This window comes from Delphinapterus leucas, chromosome 3, assembly GCF_059928025.1.
Source record: "Delphinapterus leucas isolate spDelLeu-1000000601 "Yukka" chromosome 3, BTC_Dleu_Yukka2, whole genome shotgun sequence".
Classification (NCBI taxonomy): Eukaryota; Metazoa; Chordata; class Mammalia; order Artiodactyla; family Monodontidae; genus Delphinapterus; species Delphinapterus leucas.
In genome coordinates, this window is record NC_143131.1 from 7,995,062 (window position 1) to 8,012,552 (window position 17,491).

General features: G+C 38.4%; 1 protein-coding gene across 1 annotated transcript in view; it reads left to right on the plus strand.

Moving 5' to 3' along the window:
* ADCY2 (adenylate cyclase 2) overlaps positions 1 to 17,491 on the plus strand; it is a 193,325-nt gene that overhangs the window by 90,181 nt on the left and 85,653 nt on the right. The window contains exons 4-8 of the mRNA XM_089908359.1: positions 1,061 to 1,172; positions 5,637 to 5,764; positions 11,013 to 11,171; positions 11,979 to 12,111; positions 13,645 to 13,821. Coding sequence (XP_089764485.1) covers positions 1,061 to 1,172; positions 5,637 to 5,764; positions 11,013 to 11,171; positions 11,979 to 12,111; positions 13,645 to 13,821 — 709 coding nt within the window. The remainder of the gene's footprint in view (positions 1 to 1,060; positions 1,173 to 5,636; positions 5,765 to 11,012; positions 11,172 to 11,978; positions 12,112 to 13,644; positions 13,822 to 17,491) is intronic.

The window sequence follows — 17,491 nt, forward strand, 5'->3', positions numbered from 1 at the left end:
ATACTGCTGTGAACATGGGTATACGAATATCTGTTTGAGTTCCTGCTTTCAGCTCTTTTGGGTATATACCTAAGAGTGGAATTGCTGGATCCTATATATGGTAATTTTATATTTCATAAAATTTTGTGAATTGGCAGTTATTTTTGTTTCATTGGCCCATCTTAAACCATACCATATTCACTACCTGAACCCAGAATTTTAGGCTTCTTTATTAGTCCTTTACACAAAACATAAACACGTTATTGTGTAGGTAAATTTGTAATGTACACAGTGGTGCTGTAGTTTCTCTATCCTGACCCATCAAGGTTAGCTAAACACATACACAACTCTAAGGAATCTCACATTTGCCCTCCCAGCCTGTACATCCCATGAAGGGAAGCTGTACTGTCATTTCCTAAGTGACTTTCCCTGACTCTTCACCACCTCCACTGTTCTGTCTTACAGCACTCTGCTGTTTTCTTTTATAGCACTTATTATCACTGTAATTGGACGTTGGTTGGTGTCCTTATTTGTTTAATGCATCCCCAAACCAAACTCTGAGCTTCAGAAAGATGTTCTGTATCTGTTCTCCTGGCAGGTAGTAAGGAAGCCAGAATTTTTTCTTTGAAACAATAAAAACAGGATTTGACTTTTATTATTTTGCCTCTTCTACATAGGAATCCTTATAATATAAAATCATATAATGATTCAAATAGAAGCATACTCCTTTGATATCAGAATTATGACACTGTAATGTACTGTCAGGATGAAGACCACATAAATGAGAGAGGCGGGGAGGGGCTAGCCCTGAGAGAAGAAAGGTGAGCAGTAAAAAAGGACTAGAATAGAGAACATGCATCGCATGACTTTTTCTTCAACGATTTAATTATAAAAATTTAACATCAAAAAAAATTTAATGGGAAAGTTTAGCAAAATGTTTACATATTCCATACCCAGGGAAATGACATTTTGCAAAAATATAAAATGTAAAAACTTATACTCTTTCAATGGGAAAAATTACCATTACTTTCTTAACGAATATCAACTTGCAAATATGGCACCCACTGGTTTGTTCCCACAGTATCCTCTATGCGGACATTGTTGGGTTCACCCGTCTGGCCAGTGACTGCTCCCCAGGAGAACTGGTCCACATGCTGAATGAACTCTTTGGAAAATTTGATCAAATTGCAAAGGTGAGTATTAGTGATTGCTTTCTATTTTGAGGATATATAAAATTTGGGCTTACTTTTTCTCTGGTCCCTTATAAATTTTTTACCTCTTCATAAAAGCATCCTTTAGGAATGTTGTTTGTAGATTTGTTGGATTTATTTGCCATCGAGCCCTGATAAATCTCAAACCTACACTGGGAATGAGAGATGTCATAGCATATAATTAGCATATTTTTCATCTACTTTTAAAACTTCTCCATATATATAACTCAGCACACATATAATAAATACATTCAAGATGATGAGATTTGATTTGCACATCTCTCTCTCCTGTGCTGTTCTAAGATTCTCTTTTTAGGCATTTCGATGTCAAGGAGTTGGAAATATGATTTCCTCTCCAGTTGTAACTATTACATATTCATAGTGTTAAATGGCATCCTGGGAAAATCCCTAAAATAGGATGCATCCCTTCTTCCTAAGCCCTTTATTGACTGTTGTCCCCTTTTTATCCACTGACCCTTGTGCCACTTGCAGAGATGTAAGTTCAGTATTTGTCATTCATATGCTCATCTGTGGGAAGTTTCACAGAGAAGAAGTGATGACAACTGATCTAAAATCATACTAGCCCTTATTCTAGACTTATTTATTGGAACTATTAAGGTTTCTGGTGGGAATATTGATAGTTTTTTTTCTTTCCTGCTAGCCCTCTACTTCTCATAAAATGTTTCTGGTCAGCTTAATTTTGTCTCTGAATTATTCCCAACAAAAGTACATTATTATGCTTATTAAAATGCATTCTTTACATAAGGAAGAGTTGGTTCTAAGTTTAGTTCATGGTGAGATTTTGAAAACAATAGGTGAGATTTTGCTCACTTTTAAACAATAAAGAAAATTCCAGCCAGGCCTCCTAGGCATAAATCTGGCTTGTAGATGTTCACAGAGTGACTCTTGGGTCAAGCTTTCCATGAGGTGTCTTATGTTGCGCAACTGACCATGACAGATCTCATTGGGAATTCTAAAAAAATCACTAAAAGTATAGCTCTGTTTCCTTCCTTTACCAAACCAAAGGAAGAGGTTGAGTTTGGGGTAGAGGGGGCCTCATCTTTAGAAAATGTCTTGAAAGTTTGAGTCAGTAAAAGGTCATTTTTGTTGCACTACCTAGTCACAATAGGAAGAAACATCCTAATCTTGGCTGATAACAGCAAAGCTCCAGTGTTTACATGGCATTTTCCCCACACACAAGGCTCTGTGTCCAAATTACTTCTCTCTATATGGACACCAGTCAGACTGATTAGGGGCACACCCTACTCCTGTATGACCTCATCTTAACTAATTACATCTACAGTGACCCTTTGGCCAAATAATGTCATGTTCACAGGTACCAGGGGTTAGGATTTCAACATGTGAATCTGAGGAGGACACAATTTATAACTCATAAGGGAGGTACTCGGTGTGACTTCCTGCTCCTCTCTGATCATTGTAACAAAGGAACGTCCAGGCAATATCAGAGACTGGCCTAGGATAGCTTGGGCCATCCATTGCTGGTCACAGGGGCAGCATGCTTTGGATATCAGTTCATGGCTCATAGTTCAAAACATGGAGTTGGTGAGCATTATAAGCAAACAGATAATTCAGTCCATTGAGGAATACTACATAAAACACATTAAGTTAAGGAACTCAACGTCACTGCTCATTCACTGTTAGTTTTTATCCACTTTAATGAGGTATAATTGGCATACAGAAAGCTATACATAGTTCACATACATACAGCTTACTGAGCTTAGGGATACACCCTTGAAACCATCACTACAACCTATGCCATAAACATCTATCACCTACAAAAGTTTCCTCTTGCCCTTTTAATTTATCATTATCATCATCATTATTATTTTGTGATTAAAACACTTACCATAAGATCTACCTTCTTAGCCAATGTTTAGGTATACAATATAATATTATTAACTATAGACACTATGCTGTACAGCAGCTCTCTAGGACTTATTCATCATGCATTACTGAAACTTTGTGTCCTTTGACCAACACTTCCCCATTTTCCCCTCTCCCAGGCCTGGAAACCACCATTCTATACTCTGCTTCTGTGTTTGACCAATTTACATTCCTCATATAAGTGGTATCATGTAGTATTTGTCATTCTGTATCTGGCTTATTTCACTTAACAAGTCAAATTCAACAGCACTTTAAAATGATCATATACCATGACCAACTGGGATTTATCCCTGGGATGCAAGTTGGATAGCATCGCAAATCAATTGATGGGATATACCACATTAACAGAATGAAGGGCAAAAATCATATGATCATCTCAATCAATTGATGCAGAAAAAGCATTTGACAAAATTAAACACGCTTTTATGATTAAAAACTCTCAACTAATAAGAAGGAACTTACCTCAACACAATAAAGCCGTATATGAAAAACCCACAGTGAACATCATACTCAACAGTGACAAACTGAAAGCTTTTCTTCTAAGATTGGGCATAAGACAAGGATACCTACTCTCACCAGTTCTGTTCAACATAGTGCTGGAACTTCCTGATGCAGCAGTTAGGCAAGAAAAAGAAATAAAAGACGTCCAACTCAAAAGAGAAGTAAAATTATCTCTATTTGCAGATGATATGACCTTATATGTAGAAAACCCTAAAAAGTCCACAAAAATCTGTTAGGGCTAATAAATAAACTGAGTGAAGTTGCAGGATAAAAAGTCAATGTACAATAATCACTTGTATTTCTATACAATGAAGTATCTCAAAAGGAAATCAAGAAAACACATTTACATTATCATCAAAAACAATAAAATACTTAGGAAATAGACTTAACTAAATAGGTGAATGACTTATACACCAAAAACTATAAAATATTGATGAAAGAAATATAAGGAGACACAAATAAGTAGAAAGACATTCCATGTTCATGGGTTGAAAGAATTAATATTAAAATAGTACCCCAAACCATCTACAGATTCAATGCAATCCCTATCAAAATCCCAATGGTAGTTTTTACAGAAATAGAAAAAAAATCCTAAAATTCATACAGAACCACAAGAGACACCAAATATCCAAAGCAATTTTGGACAAGAAAAACAAAGCTGGAGGCATCGTGCTTCCTGGTTTCAAAATATATTGCAAAACTACAGCAATCAAAACAGTCTGATACTGGTATTAAAGACAGACATACAGACCAATGGAGCAGAATAGAGACTAGAAATAAACCCATGCATATACAGTCAGCTGATCATTGATAAGAGTGCCAAGAATTCAATGTTCTTAATCTTACTGTTTTCTAGACTCAGGATACATATTTAGGAAGTATAGGAGAGAAGCCTTATTAATAAACAATGTTTTGCCTTTTTATTATTTAAAATATTGTTATCAGGAATTACTAACACGTCATCTATAATGCTATAGATAAGCATGAAAGTACACAGCTCTCTATGAGACAGGGAAAGAAATCTGCAAAATCTTCAGTAAACCTAACACATACTTAAGAACAAAAAGATTTTATGTTCGTTTTATTATTTCAAATTTGTTCATTTTATACACAAGCCTGTGCGAGTGTTAAGAAGAAAAAAAGTCTGGGATTTCCCTGGTGGTCCAGTGGTTAAGACTCCAGGCTCCCAATGCACAGGTTTGATCCCTGATTGGGGAGCTAGCGTCCCACATGCCATGCAGCGTGGCCAAAAAAAAAAAAAAAAAATCTGTGTTTGGTACATCTTTGTTTATTTATGTATTTATTATAAATTTGAGTGAAGAGTCTATAAACTAGTTGAAAAGGCTAGAAATGGATGTAGGATTAATGCATATGAATGAAGTTAATCTATAATGTTATAATGTTATAATATAAATACAACCCAGCCAATAAAAATAATGAGTTTGTCTAATTTTATATTAAACAGCTTAACCTCAGATCAGAATTAAGTTTCAAATTACTTGGCAATGTTGAATGGTGGCTTATTATGTTGTAGAGATGTTTATCGGAAGCTACATGTCTGCAGGTAAGAATCTGCTTTAGCTTTAAAAGAAATGAGGAAAATCGTGAGCACAGTAGGAAATGACAAAAATTCTAATTCTAGTTGAGTTCTGCTTACCATTTTCTATCCTGAAAGATTCTGTTTTGCATAGAATGTTTCATTTCACTGTCAATGTTTGGATTTGTTCAGACTAAAGAGAATGGTCCTATCTTTACCCTCCTCTGCTGTGTTAAGTGTAAATCATTCCAGAACTTTCTCTCAGCTTTCCCCTTCTACCCCTTACCCTGATTCTTCCTGCTTTGGTAAAGGAGCATGCAGGTGAGGGTGGCTCAATCTTGATGGGTAATTAAGGGAAACTCAACTAGTTCTCATTTCTTTCTTCCCACAAACCCTATTCACTGTGGCAATGCCAGTAGAACTAGCACTTGGTGATATTTGGTAAATCAAAATCATTATATATGTGCTTAACTCGACTGAAATTCTGTGATTTCTTCTTTCAGGAGAATGAATGCATGAGAATAAAAATTCTAGGAGACTGCTACTACTGTGTTTCCGGACTCCCTATCTCTCTCCCTAACCATGCCAAGAATTGTGTGAAAATGGGACTGGATATGTGTGAAGCCATAAAGTAAGTGTAATGCTTAGTAAGAGCTTTTTTAACTGTTTGATAAGTTTTAGTTGTAGTTCTTACAACTATTCCTATTTTTCTGTCTACTGAAACTAAATACATGATTGTACATTTAAATATAAATGGGCAGAGACTCATTTATTGGCATGTGAGAACTAAGTCCAAAGTAAGCCTTCTGTGTTTTGTATTGCTATTATTAGCCTTAGATTACAGCAACACTGAGTTAGAATCTATGGGAAGGGACCTTTGTTTTGTTTCAAAAGTGCTTTTTTTAAAAATGTAAAGGTCTCCTCCAATCTTCAGGAAAAAGTCTGTACTCTCAGCATCTCTTGATTTCTGACAAGTACATGTAAATTGTAAGAGAGAAAGTAGTTTTTACCACCAGACTGCAATGAATATAAAAATCCAGCCCAGAATTACTCCATCTAAGTCACGCTCAGCTCTGTGAATGTAGTTTCAGTTTATATCCATAATAGTTTTCTGCCTTCTATCTATAGGTTCTTTCATTGTAATTCTAGAGAAGATTTGCTTCATAGAATAATGTTATTGTTACAGTTGACAAGTACAGGGTAAAAATGTGAGGTAAAAAATGAATTTTCACTGCCCGTACCATAATGCATACTTCTTTATAAGTACCTTCATAGAAGCCACAGTATTCTTATAAATGATAAAAGCTCTTGTTTTCTGATTGTGTGATTGAAGGATTTCAGTTTGGTTTTTTTTTGGGGGGGGGGATTGCCTATTTTTGGTCAAGTGATTTTCCCCTATCCTCCACATATTTTTTGGCTAAACAGGATGGGAACTATGTGCTTGATGGTCTAATTCCTTGTCTCGGGGTCAGAGTAAATAGGACCTTAAGTGAGAAAGCAACAAGTCAAGTTATCACTGTGTTTAGCCCACCGTGGTGTTAGTTGTGGGCCGAAATGGACTGAGAGGTTTGTCGGTGGGTTTCCAGTGCTGGCCAGGGAAGAACAGTGAAGCCCTAGCCGCAGCAGAGTCCGCAGACCTAAGTGTCCAGATCCACTAGTTCAGCCTTTGTCAGGGGCCACTGTGGGGCAGTCAGGGATTGAGAGGCAAAGGAATCGAGAGGAATCAAAGGAAGATTCAAGATGGGAGGGGTGGGCAGTGTCACCTCAGCTTCCCGCTGAAATACATTGTGTGGGAAATAACTGTCCCCCTTCTTCTCCCCATAAGTAAATCATTTGTCTTCTCGGAGACATAAAAAAAAAAAAAAAAGTTTTTCAGCTTTATTTCAAGAGTCACTAACTATTCACACCACTATGGGTCTAGATGGAAGTGAATTTAATCAATGTAGACCTAACAGATTTTCTCAAATGTATAACCCACCCCTGGAGGCCACCTCAGTGTTGGTCAAACATAAGGTGAAATGGATTCTATAAATGGGTTTTGTGAAGGATGCTATTATGTGAATCAATAGCACATTGGATTCAACAATCCACCCTTTTACTAAAGCTTAATTTCTTCTTTGGAATCAACTGTTTTCCAGTTCTGTTAAGTTTCTGTAATTCCAATATGTTGAAGAGCCTTTAGAAAAAAGATTCCCCCCCTAAAAAAAGAAAAAAGATTCCCTACATTCTGTCCACTGGCATGTCATCATTAATACCTTCTTTTGTTGTTACATTTATTTATTGGGGTTAAATATACATACATAAATACTGCCCTTTGAACCATTTTTACGTGTACAATTCAGCGGCACTAAATACATTCAAAATGTCATACAACCATCACCACTATCTACTTCCAGAACCTTTTCATTGTCCCAAACAGAAACTCTGTACCCACTAAGCAATAACTCCCCATTCCCTTCCTCCCAGCCCCCAGTAACCTCTGTTCTACTTTCTGCCTCCATAAATTTGCCTGTTCTAGATATTTCATGCAACTGGAATTGTACAATACTTGTTCTTTTGTGTGTGACTTATTTCACTTTATATAATGCTTTCAAGGTTTATTCATATTGTGGTATGTATCAGTACTTCATTCCTTTTAATGATGGAATAACATTCCATTGTATGTATGTATTGCATTTTATCCATTCATCATAGATGCCTCAGTGATATCTTATGTGTCCAGCATCTCAGTAATGTCAACAGATTTGAGTGAACTTCCAGAGCTCTTCCTTATACCTAAACTTAAGTTTCATATCTTAATGGCCATGTGTCCCCATGATCTGCTACTCCTTGACCAAGGGCTTCTGAATTCTTCCCCTGCTATGTATCAACAGTTCGGCTCATGTGCAGTTGGCAAAGTGATCAGTAATAGGTTGTTTTAGCCCAATCGAAAAATAGGCAGAAGACCTAAACAGACATTTCTCCAAAGAAGACATACAGATGGCCAACAGGCACATGAAAAGATGCTCAACATCGCTAATTATTAGAGAAATGCAAACCAAAACTGCCATGATGTATCACCTCACACCGGTCAGAATGGCCATCATTAAAAAGTCTACAAATAACAAATGCTGGAGAGTGTGTGGAGAAAAGGCAACCCCCCTACATTGTTGGTGGGAATGTAAATTGGTGCGACCACTGGGTGAAACAGTATGGAAGTTCCTCAAAAAACTAAAAATAGAATTGTCAGAAGATCCAGCAATCCCACTCCTGGTCATATATCCAGACAAAACTACAATTCAAAAAGATACATACACCCGTGTTTTTGTAGCAGCACTATTCACAATAGCCAAGACATGGAAACAACCTAAATGTTCATTGACAAATGAACGGATAAAGAAGATGTGGTACATACATACAATGGAATATTAGCGATAAAAATATATGAAATAATGCCATTTGCAGCAACATAGATGGACTTAGAGATTACCATACTAAGTGAAGTAAGCCAGAAAGAGAAATACAAATATCACATGATATCACTTACATGTGGAATCTAAAATGTGACACAAATGAACCTATCTATGAAACAGAAACAGACTCACAGACATAGAGAACAGACTTGTGGTTGCCAAGGGGGAGGGAGAGTGGGGGAGGGATCGATTGGGAGTTTGGGATTAGCAGATGCAAACTATTATATATAGGATGGATAAACAAGGTTCTACTGTATAGCACAGGGAACTATATTCAATATCCTGTGATAAACCATAAAGAAAAGAATATAAAAAAGAATATATATATATATGAATCATTTTGCTGTACAGCAGAAATTAACACTACATTGTAAATCAACCATACTTCAATAAAAAATAATAATAATAGGTTGTCTTGCTACACCCCCAATATAAGCCAGGAAAAGAGGGAACACCTCAGCACATTTCAGAAATTCTTTGTTCTCTCTCACATACAAAGACAAGCATTTTCATTCCCATTTCTTAAGCCAAAGATGAGCATGAATACAGGAATTTTAGTTTTTCAAGCTGCTGAGGAGAAAGCACACGCTTGGCACTTGGAATTTTGCCAGATTATCTCCAGTTTTGGTGGGAACCAGCAACATGGGTCCAGAAACGTTTGCCTGTGTTTTTCCTTCCAACTTTGGACCTCCACATTTATCCTTGTTCCCCATTAGCTAAGTTCACCACTGCAGAAGCACTTCAGCTGCAGTTTGGGAATATTTCCAACGCTTAAGGAGACTTTTTTTTTCCTGTCATGAAAATGTAAACTGTTCTTAATCAAGGCAGTGATATTCAGGACCCTGATTGTGTAAGTGATTAAGGCTCCTCTTAAATTAGAAAGATTGTCTATTATTGCAAGCTCTAAGGGATCATTTCAACATTTTTCTATAAATCACTCAGATTTCATCTACATGCATTAAAACGTTTGGTCAATCAGGCCATCTGAACCCTTGATCAACTCATTTCTCTAAAAAAGACATGAAGCATGTGGAGATTGTTAAAGAGTCGAATCATTAACCAGTCACTTCTATCACGGACTGGTCTTGTGACTCCCGGGCCCTGTCAGGAAGGGGACACTCAGGGGAGTGGGGAGCAGAGAGGAACCATAGTGAGAAAAGGCCTGGAGAGACGGGGACCAGACAGGGCCCGGGCAGCTGTCCACACTCAGTGCTGATGGGGACAGAGTGGTAGGACAAGCCTCCTATGTCATGTAGATGCTCCTCATGGGAGCAGGAATGAAGGGTTTGGATGACTTGTAAAGTACCCCAAATAGGTTGTCTTTTTTATAAAAAAAAATGAGAACAGGTAAGGAAGGTAGAGAGGAAGGGAGGGGAAAGAGACAGCCTTCTATATTCTTTTTTCAGGATGTCATTTATTTTTACATCATGGACCCATTTCTTTTTATCAGTAGTATGCTCAGATGATGTCACTGCATCATTTAAGCATGCTTGTGTCATTTTGAGATGTTTCAGGTTCATTTTACTGCATCCCACACCTGGTAACCCTTCCGACTTGCTGTGTTGAAATCAGTGTCATTACTTCCCTCCACGTTTCCTCTTGGGGTGATTCTTTCCATGTAACTAGGGATACCTTCCTGCATTCTTCTTTTACAATAAAATTTTAATTGATAAATGTATCTAACTGGCAGAAACAAATAAGCATCGCCAAGCATTGCTATTTTTGCTTAAAGGAAGTTCTTCATTTGTCTCTTTCAATGAGTTGGCAACAGAGTCCTAAAGTATTTTATAAATGATTTTTTTAATGAGTTTCTTTTTAATGATACCTTATGCATTATTAAAGCTTCTTAAAGAGTATTCTTTTCTCTTTTCTGTTAAAGAATGTGCACAATTGAAAAGCTTTCATTTCGTGGTTATTTTTTTTTTAATTCCTATTCAGGCTAAAGTCATTATTAAGCTCACAAATAAGCCGTATTGTCTCATCAGCAGAAAATATTCCTTGGGGACATACGTTATGCTAAGCACTAGAATTGCAAATGGCATCTAAGATTGTTTCTGACGGTACAAGGCAATGTCACACGAGTCTAGTATGAAAATTCTGAGGAGGTGTCAGCACATGTTATGTGTGTGATACACATTGGTTGAAAAAGTAGAAACTACAACCAAAATGTTGCATCACGACCCCTGCCATCCTGATGCTTTACCGGCCAGAGCATTGGCTTGGCGCTGGTGGTTTAGTCTGGTAGTAACCGAAGAAAAATCCCTTTCTCTTGCCTCGGAGCAGCAATCTTCTGCCACAGTAAGAATTCATGACAATATTTCCAACAATCTGAGACATTCTGAATGATAAAATGCCCAGAAAATTGGCCAGGAATTAAAGGAAGAAGAGGCTGGTCCTGGAAGATGATGTGACTTTCCTTCCCTTTAGGAAAGTGAGGGACGCCACTGGAGTGGACATCAACATGCGCGTGGGAGTGCATTCTGGGAACGTCCTCTGCGGCGTGATCGGGCTGCAGAAGTGGCAGTACGACGTATGGTCCCATGACGTTACCCTGGCCAACCACATGGAAGCTGGAGGGGTCCCCGGGTAAGGCGGCACATTGGCTTTCTCTCGTCCAGCAGGTTACAGGGCTGGGAATAATAGGTCGACAGGTTAATAACCGACTGCTCAGTGATTTCTGTTGCCTTGGTTAGTATCACGTTACTCACGCCCAGTGGCCTTTTCCATTAACCAGATGGACATGAACTCTCAAGCCCCAATGCAACCACCCCTGGGACCCGTGGTCAAAGACTGTGGATGTCAGATTCTAAATTACAGACTTCTACTTATTTTCATATTTATGAATAGAAACCTAAGTTAAAGATGGTTTATAAGTCAGTGGAGATATATGACGTTTCTCTATTATTGGTAACTTCTGAAATCAGTACTATTGAAATAAGCAAACGGTACCATCTGGATAGATGACACGAGAATCTTGATGCAAGTGCTGTAATTTGGAGAAGCATGAGAACAAGCATTGAGAAAGAAAGCCCATACTTTTATACAGATCAGCACACTTCCTAAAATGACTTTGGCATGCATTTCAAAAAAAATATATATCTTCATACCCCAAAATTCGATAAGATCGAGTTTTAATTGCTGTAATTCACCATGCAGTTTTCTGTGAGTGCAGAGAAGCTCCAAATATTAGTAGCTCATGACATCTGGGAGCATCTTTCCAAAGCAGTGGTTAACAGACTATGAACCTTAATTACAGTCAATTTTACTAAGAACATATAGCCTTTCCTTCACTTGGGGCAGAAGAAATTCTCTCTGAAATCCCAAATAAATAGAAAGTCTTCTTGCACGTTCCTCCTTATATATCCTGATTGTGGTTTTAAAATGGAATTTCAGACGTGTTCACATTTCTTCCGTCACACTGGAACACTTGAATGGGGCTTATAAAGTGGAGGAAGGAGATGGTGACATCAGAGACCCATATTTAAAGCAGCACTTGGTGAAGACCTACTTTGTAATCAACCCCAAGGTCAGTATTGTAAAGAGTCTATAATTAGCCTATGACTTCTATGATTAAAAGTGAAAAGGGCAAAGTACTCATATGGAAAGTGTTTTTAGTCAAGAACTAGTGTAATTCTTTGCTCATCTTTGCCTTTAAAACTACTTTAACTGCGTATGTGTTTTGTAACAATGGATTCAAATATTTATTAAAGAAACACTTGAAATGAATCGCTTGTTTATATGGCAAGGGTATTGTCTGCATCACGAGGTTTTATAGGTTAGTCAATGTTGATCAATGTGTGTGTTAGTCCACGATGGACCCCGCCTGGCAGTTAGAAAATTAAATAAAGATAAGGATTTTGCTCAAGGCTTTGGATGATAAAAATCTAATGAGAGAAAGTAGGATGAAGATATAAGAAAAAGGGAAAGAAGAAACTTCTGGAAGATTGGCAAGTAAATGTCATGTATACAGTTGTGTGAGTACATTATGTGCAGATATGGTAACTTTGATACAGTAAACACCATTCATCGCATGCAGACAGCTGCTGGCTCTAACTCTTCACACCACGTGTCAGGCCAGAGCAGGGGCTTAGAGTTCTCATCTCTTTTAACCCTTCCCACATTCCTGCCAAATGGGTACTACTGCTATTTACAGATTAAGAAACTGAAGCTCTGAGGGTTTCTGTAAACTCCCTCCAAATTGCAGGCTGGTAAATAGCGCAGAGAGCAGCAAGACACACCTCTGAATTGTCAAAACCAATATCATAACATCAAGGAGATCAAGTTTATTAATGTTTACTCACAATAACCTCCCTAAAACCCCAGTTTCACCTTCAGAGACAAACTTCCAACTGACTAGAGGGTTGATCTGGAGACAAATGTATGACAAGCGGGAGGAACTGTGTGGTGATGGGACAGGGACGGCACAGGGAAGAGGTTAAAAAAAATGTGTACAAAGAACACTGAGTTCAGCTCCGTGCTCTGTGGTGACCTAGATGGGCAGGATGGGGGTGGGTGGGAGGGAGGCCCGAGAGAGAGGGGATAGATGTATACTTATAGCTGATTCATTTCTTTGTACAGCAGAAACTAACACCACGTTGTAAAGCAACTATACCCCCAATTTAAAAAGAAAAAAAAAAAAGAAAGAACATTGTGTTCAGGCAAAGAACACCAAAACACCGATATTCGGGGCCATTTAGCATCAGAAAACCGCCAATCGCTTTAGGAAAAAACACAGCCATCAAGAACACATTGAAACAGATCAGCATATTCTGTCTAAGAATCAACTTTATAAAAACATCCCTTAAAATAGCTATTATTTTTCCCTAAGTTTCAAATACAGGTAAGTTTTGTTGTCTGAAAAAAAAATCATTTGGCTCCAACAGCTCATGGCACTGAATACCAGTCACTGAAGGAATGAGAGTAGGAACCAGGAAAGTGAAGGGCATGATGTTAGAGGAATCTGCTTACTCAAGGGAGGCTTCTTGGTGGGCAGAGCAGGAAGGCGGGAGGCTGTGCACCTGTGCCCCGCCAGGTGTAATGCTTTGTTTCTCACCCCAAGGGAGAACGACGGAGCCCCCAGCACCTCTTCAGACCTCGATCCACCCTCGATGGAGCCAAGATGAGGGCGTCCGTCCGCATGACCCGGTACCTGGAATCCTGGGGGGCGGCCAAGCCCTTTGCACACCTGCATCACAGAGACAGCATGACCACGGAGAACGGCAAGATCAGCACCACGGTACGCCCTCCCCATGCCCTAGCGCTGGGAGAAAGCTAGTTCCCCAAAAGGCATCTCCTGCCAAAGTAACTTTTGTCTGTAATGAGGCAAGCTCACTATCTCTGACTTCTCAGATTGGCATTCTCAGATATTCCTTACAGATATCAGGTTATCAATGAGCACCAACCCCGCATTGCTAAGGGTTTTAACCTAGAGTGATTTTGCATTATAACCTTATTACCCAAGACTCTAATTTACAACTGACAGTAGCAACTGAATACAGCTGAACTCTTTTTTTAAATCCAGGTTTGTGTTTTGCTTCTGCTATTATGAAGTACGATAGAAAGCCAGAGCATCTTAATAAGAGAACAAATGAAGGCATGATGTCCTTGGAATTTGAGTGGCATCAATAAAACTGTCTCTTCATCACCCAGAGGTTCAGGCTGTGTCAGAAGCAATGTACATTCTATTGTTGGATATCCTTATTTACATCATCCTTACTTCCAACAGAGAATAAAGTCCCAATGCTTCTTGCAGCAGGGACATTCTCAATAAGATAGCTGAAGTGCAGATAGACAATAGAAAAACTCATAAGAGGAGAGAAAAGTAAACACAGTTGAGCACTTAGAATAATCCCAATGGTATAGTTAGATTTTAAAACAGTCTCTGAGTAAAATTTCATGCAGAATGGCATTAATTGTATTAGGGATGCATTTGAGGTAAAGAAAGAAAATGGGATGTTACATAATTCTTATTAGCTGATGAGAAAAAGAAACATACCAGGCTGTCAGGTAAAAGTGGACATTTCACAATCACACACCCAAGCCCAAAAGGCAGGGGCTCAGCATTCTTGTTTTGTCTCAGTTATATATCTTCTCTCAACTTCCTTTGTTCTTTTTCAACTGAAAAATAAACGATCTGACAGAAGATCATGATCCATCAGTCAGTCAACAAGGGAGACCACCAGGGCAAGTCCTAGAGGAGTTTGCATTCTGTTGGAAAGAGAGAGACCCTAAGTCGGACGCAAATGAACAAACAAGATCACTCCAGGTGCCTGCTCAGGGCCATGATGAAGAGAAAATGGAGTATCGTCTTTGGGAGTGAATGGTGTGGCTACTCTGGATGGGGCGGCTGGGAACATCTCGGAGAAGGGGAGAAGTCGGTGGCAAATCAAATTCTGTGGCCCTGAGATGGAAATGAATTGGCATCTTTGAGGGCAGAGAGAAGGCTGGTGTGGCTGCAGCGTCATCAGCAATAAAGCAAAGGGAGGTCATCAGGGCGAGAGGCTCTAAGTAATCATATATAATTTATTCTGATTGTGATGGGAAGTCGTTAGAGGGTCTTACCCAAGGGGAGGGCATAGTGTAATTAATGCTCTGGGTAATGGAGCAAGAATGCAGTGTTCCAAGGGAGGAGGATGGTGCCCTCTTATGCTAAGATTTTAGTAGTGGAAACAGTGAGAAGCAAGCTCAGGTTATAATTTGAAAGTGGAACATATAAGACTTGGTGATGGAGTGGGTATGTGTGAAAAGGAGGATCAAGGAGGAATACACACTTTTTTGGCTGCACCCCTAGAAGAATGATGATGCCATGAACTGAGATGACAAATACTCGGGGAAAGTCAGGGGATTTCAGATGAAAAAATCCAGGTTTTGCTAATGGACATCTTCAAATCAGTATGCCTTTTAGACACCGAAGTGCAGCTAGGAAGTTGGCAGTTGGGTGTGCGAGTCCGGAACTCAGGGAAGAGGTCCCAGATGGAGATATGGATATGAGAAGCATCCGGCTTTAGATGATATTGGAAGCCATAGAGCTGGATGAGATCATAAGAAGAGAAAAGATCCAAGGAGGCAGGAGGACTGGGGCAACTGGAACCTTCCAGCAACTAGACCCTGTTAGAGGAAAGGTATCCTAAGACCCTAGGATCTAGTAGTCAGGGAAAGTCGATGCTTCTATCACTCTTATGAAAAAAGTTGGATAATTTCATCTCAACACTGCATTTATTATTAGTACTAATGGCTAATATCTCTCATCGAGATTTGTTATAAACCAAGAGTTGGTCGGTCAGTCGGTCGGTTGGCTGGTTGGTTGGTTTTCAAGAAATAAGAATCAGATCTAAATATTAAAACATGATTTTCTGTGCTGTTTCATATGTGTACCTGTGAAAATAAGGCCTTGCTTTTCTGGGTGTGTGATTGATGTTGCTGTGGTTGCTAATTTCTTATCAGTCTTTATTGTCTCAGGACTTAAGAGCAACTGTCTGCCTTACTATCTCAGCAAAACACCAAAGGAGGGATTTCAGCCTGACTTTAATCTGCTATTATGTGTTAGTGAAGATGCCTCTTTCAAGAGAGTTGTTACTGGCTAGAGATTTGAACTTCAGGAAATTGTATAAAAATCAGAGGGCCTCTGGGACAAACTCAGTTTTCTTAACCAGCTGGCCTCCAGTCACAGAGATGGAGCCTAGGGACTGCCTTAGTAGAGACAGAGGACATCTGAGGCTTTGGTTATTAGCACATGAACCCCATAGGACTGTGTCTCTTACTCAGTTCCAGAAAGATCCCATTGCCATTCTTATTAATACATCCCAGTGTTGAACAATTGTCATTGCCAAAAGTTATTTCTTTTATCTAATCCCCTATGCAGAACTTCATTGACTCTTGATTTAACGTTGATAGAGCTGGTAAATAATGCATTGTTTTACTTTATATAATAAAACTTGGAGTTCAGTTATTTTTTTAAGACTCACCTTTCCCTAGGCTGAATACATTTCTTGATCTAACCTTGGAGATCAAACAACAAAGTACAGTTTATTTGGAGCCACTTTGTTACAAGTTTTATTTTAATTATTTTATTTTATTTAAATGTATGAAAGTGTATCTTGTGGGTTTTTAAGTCTATTATTGAACATTTGGCAGTGGAGACCCCCACTGATTAACTCTGACCAATGTCTGTCTCTGTCATTGACCTTTTTCAGGAACTACCAGCACTCACATGTACATTTCTTCTTTTCGATCAATGATTCTCGCTTTCACACACTTAACCAACAGTCCCATTTCTTAACAGCCCAGTCAGTGATAAGGATTGACTATAGATTTTATGATCATGTTTGTGTCTTAAAGCATTTTTTAAATTTCAGTCTGATGCCAAACTACATTTTCCCATCATTTGTCTACAGTAACTTTAATAACAGTCCTCTGCAGGCATTGTTTGAAATCATATCTGCAAATAACAGGACAGAAACTTTAAAACTTCAGACCACAATCCTGACACCAGAGTTTATAGATTACAAAAACATTCTAAATATAAACTGAATTTTTAATCATGTTTCACATTTATAATTAAGCTCTTTTTCTCCTCATGGGTAGTTATTTGTTACCTAAATGATATTTTCCATGACAGAAGAAGAAATATACCTCATTATCACTGAGAGATTCTTAAAGTATGTTTTTGGCAACTAATACTATTTTTTTTTAATAGGATGTACCAATGGGTCAGCATAATTTTCAAAGTCGCACCTTAAGGTATAGTATATGTGTATACATTCCACTTTCTAACTTTTTAAAGGCTTAATTGTTTTTTATTTATTCCTGAAAGTAATTATCATCAATTATAGTAATTTTGAAGTCTACTTCTTCTGAAAAAAGCGCAGCTATTTGTGAAAACCCCTACTAAATTGCTTTCAGCTTCT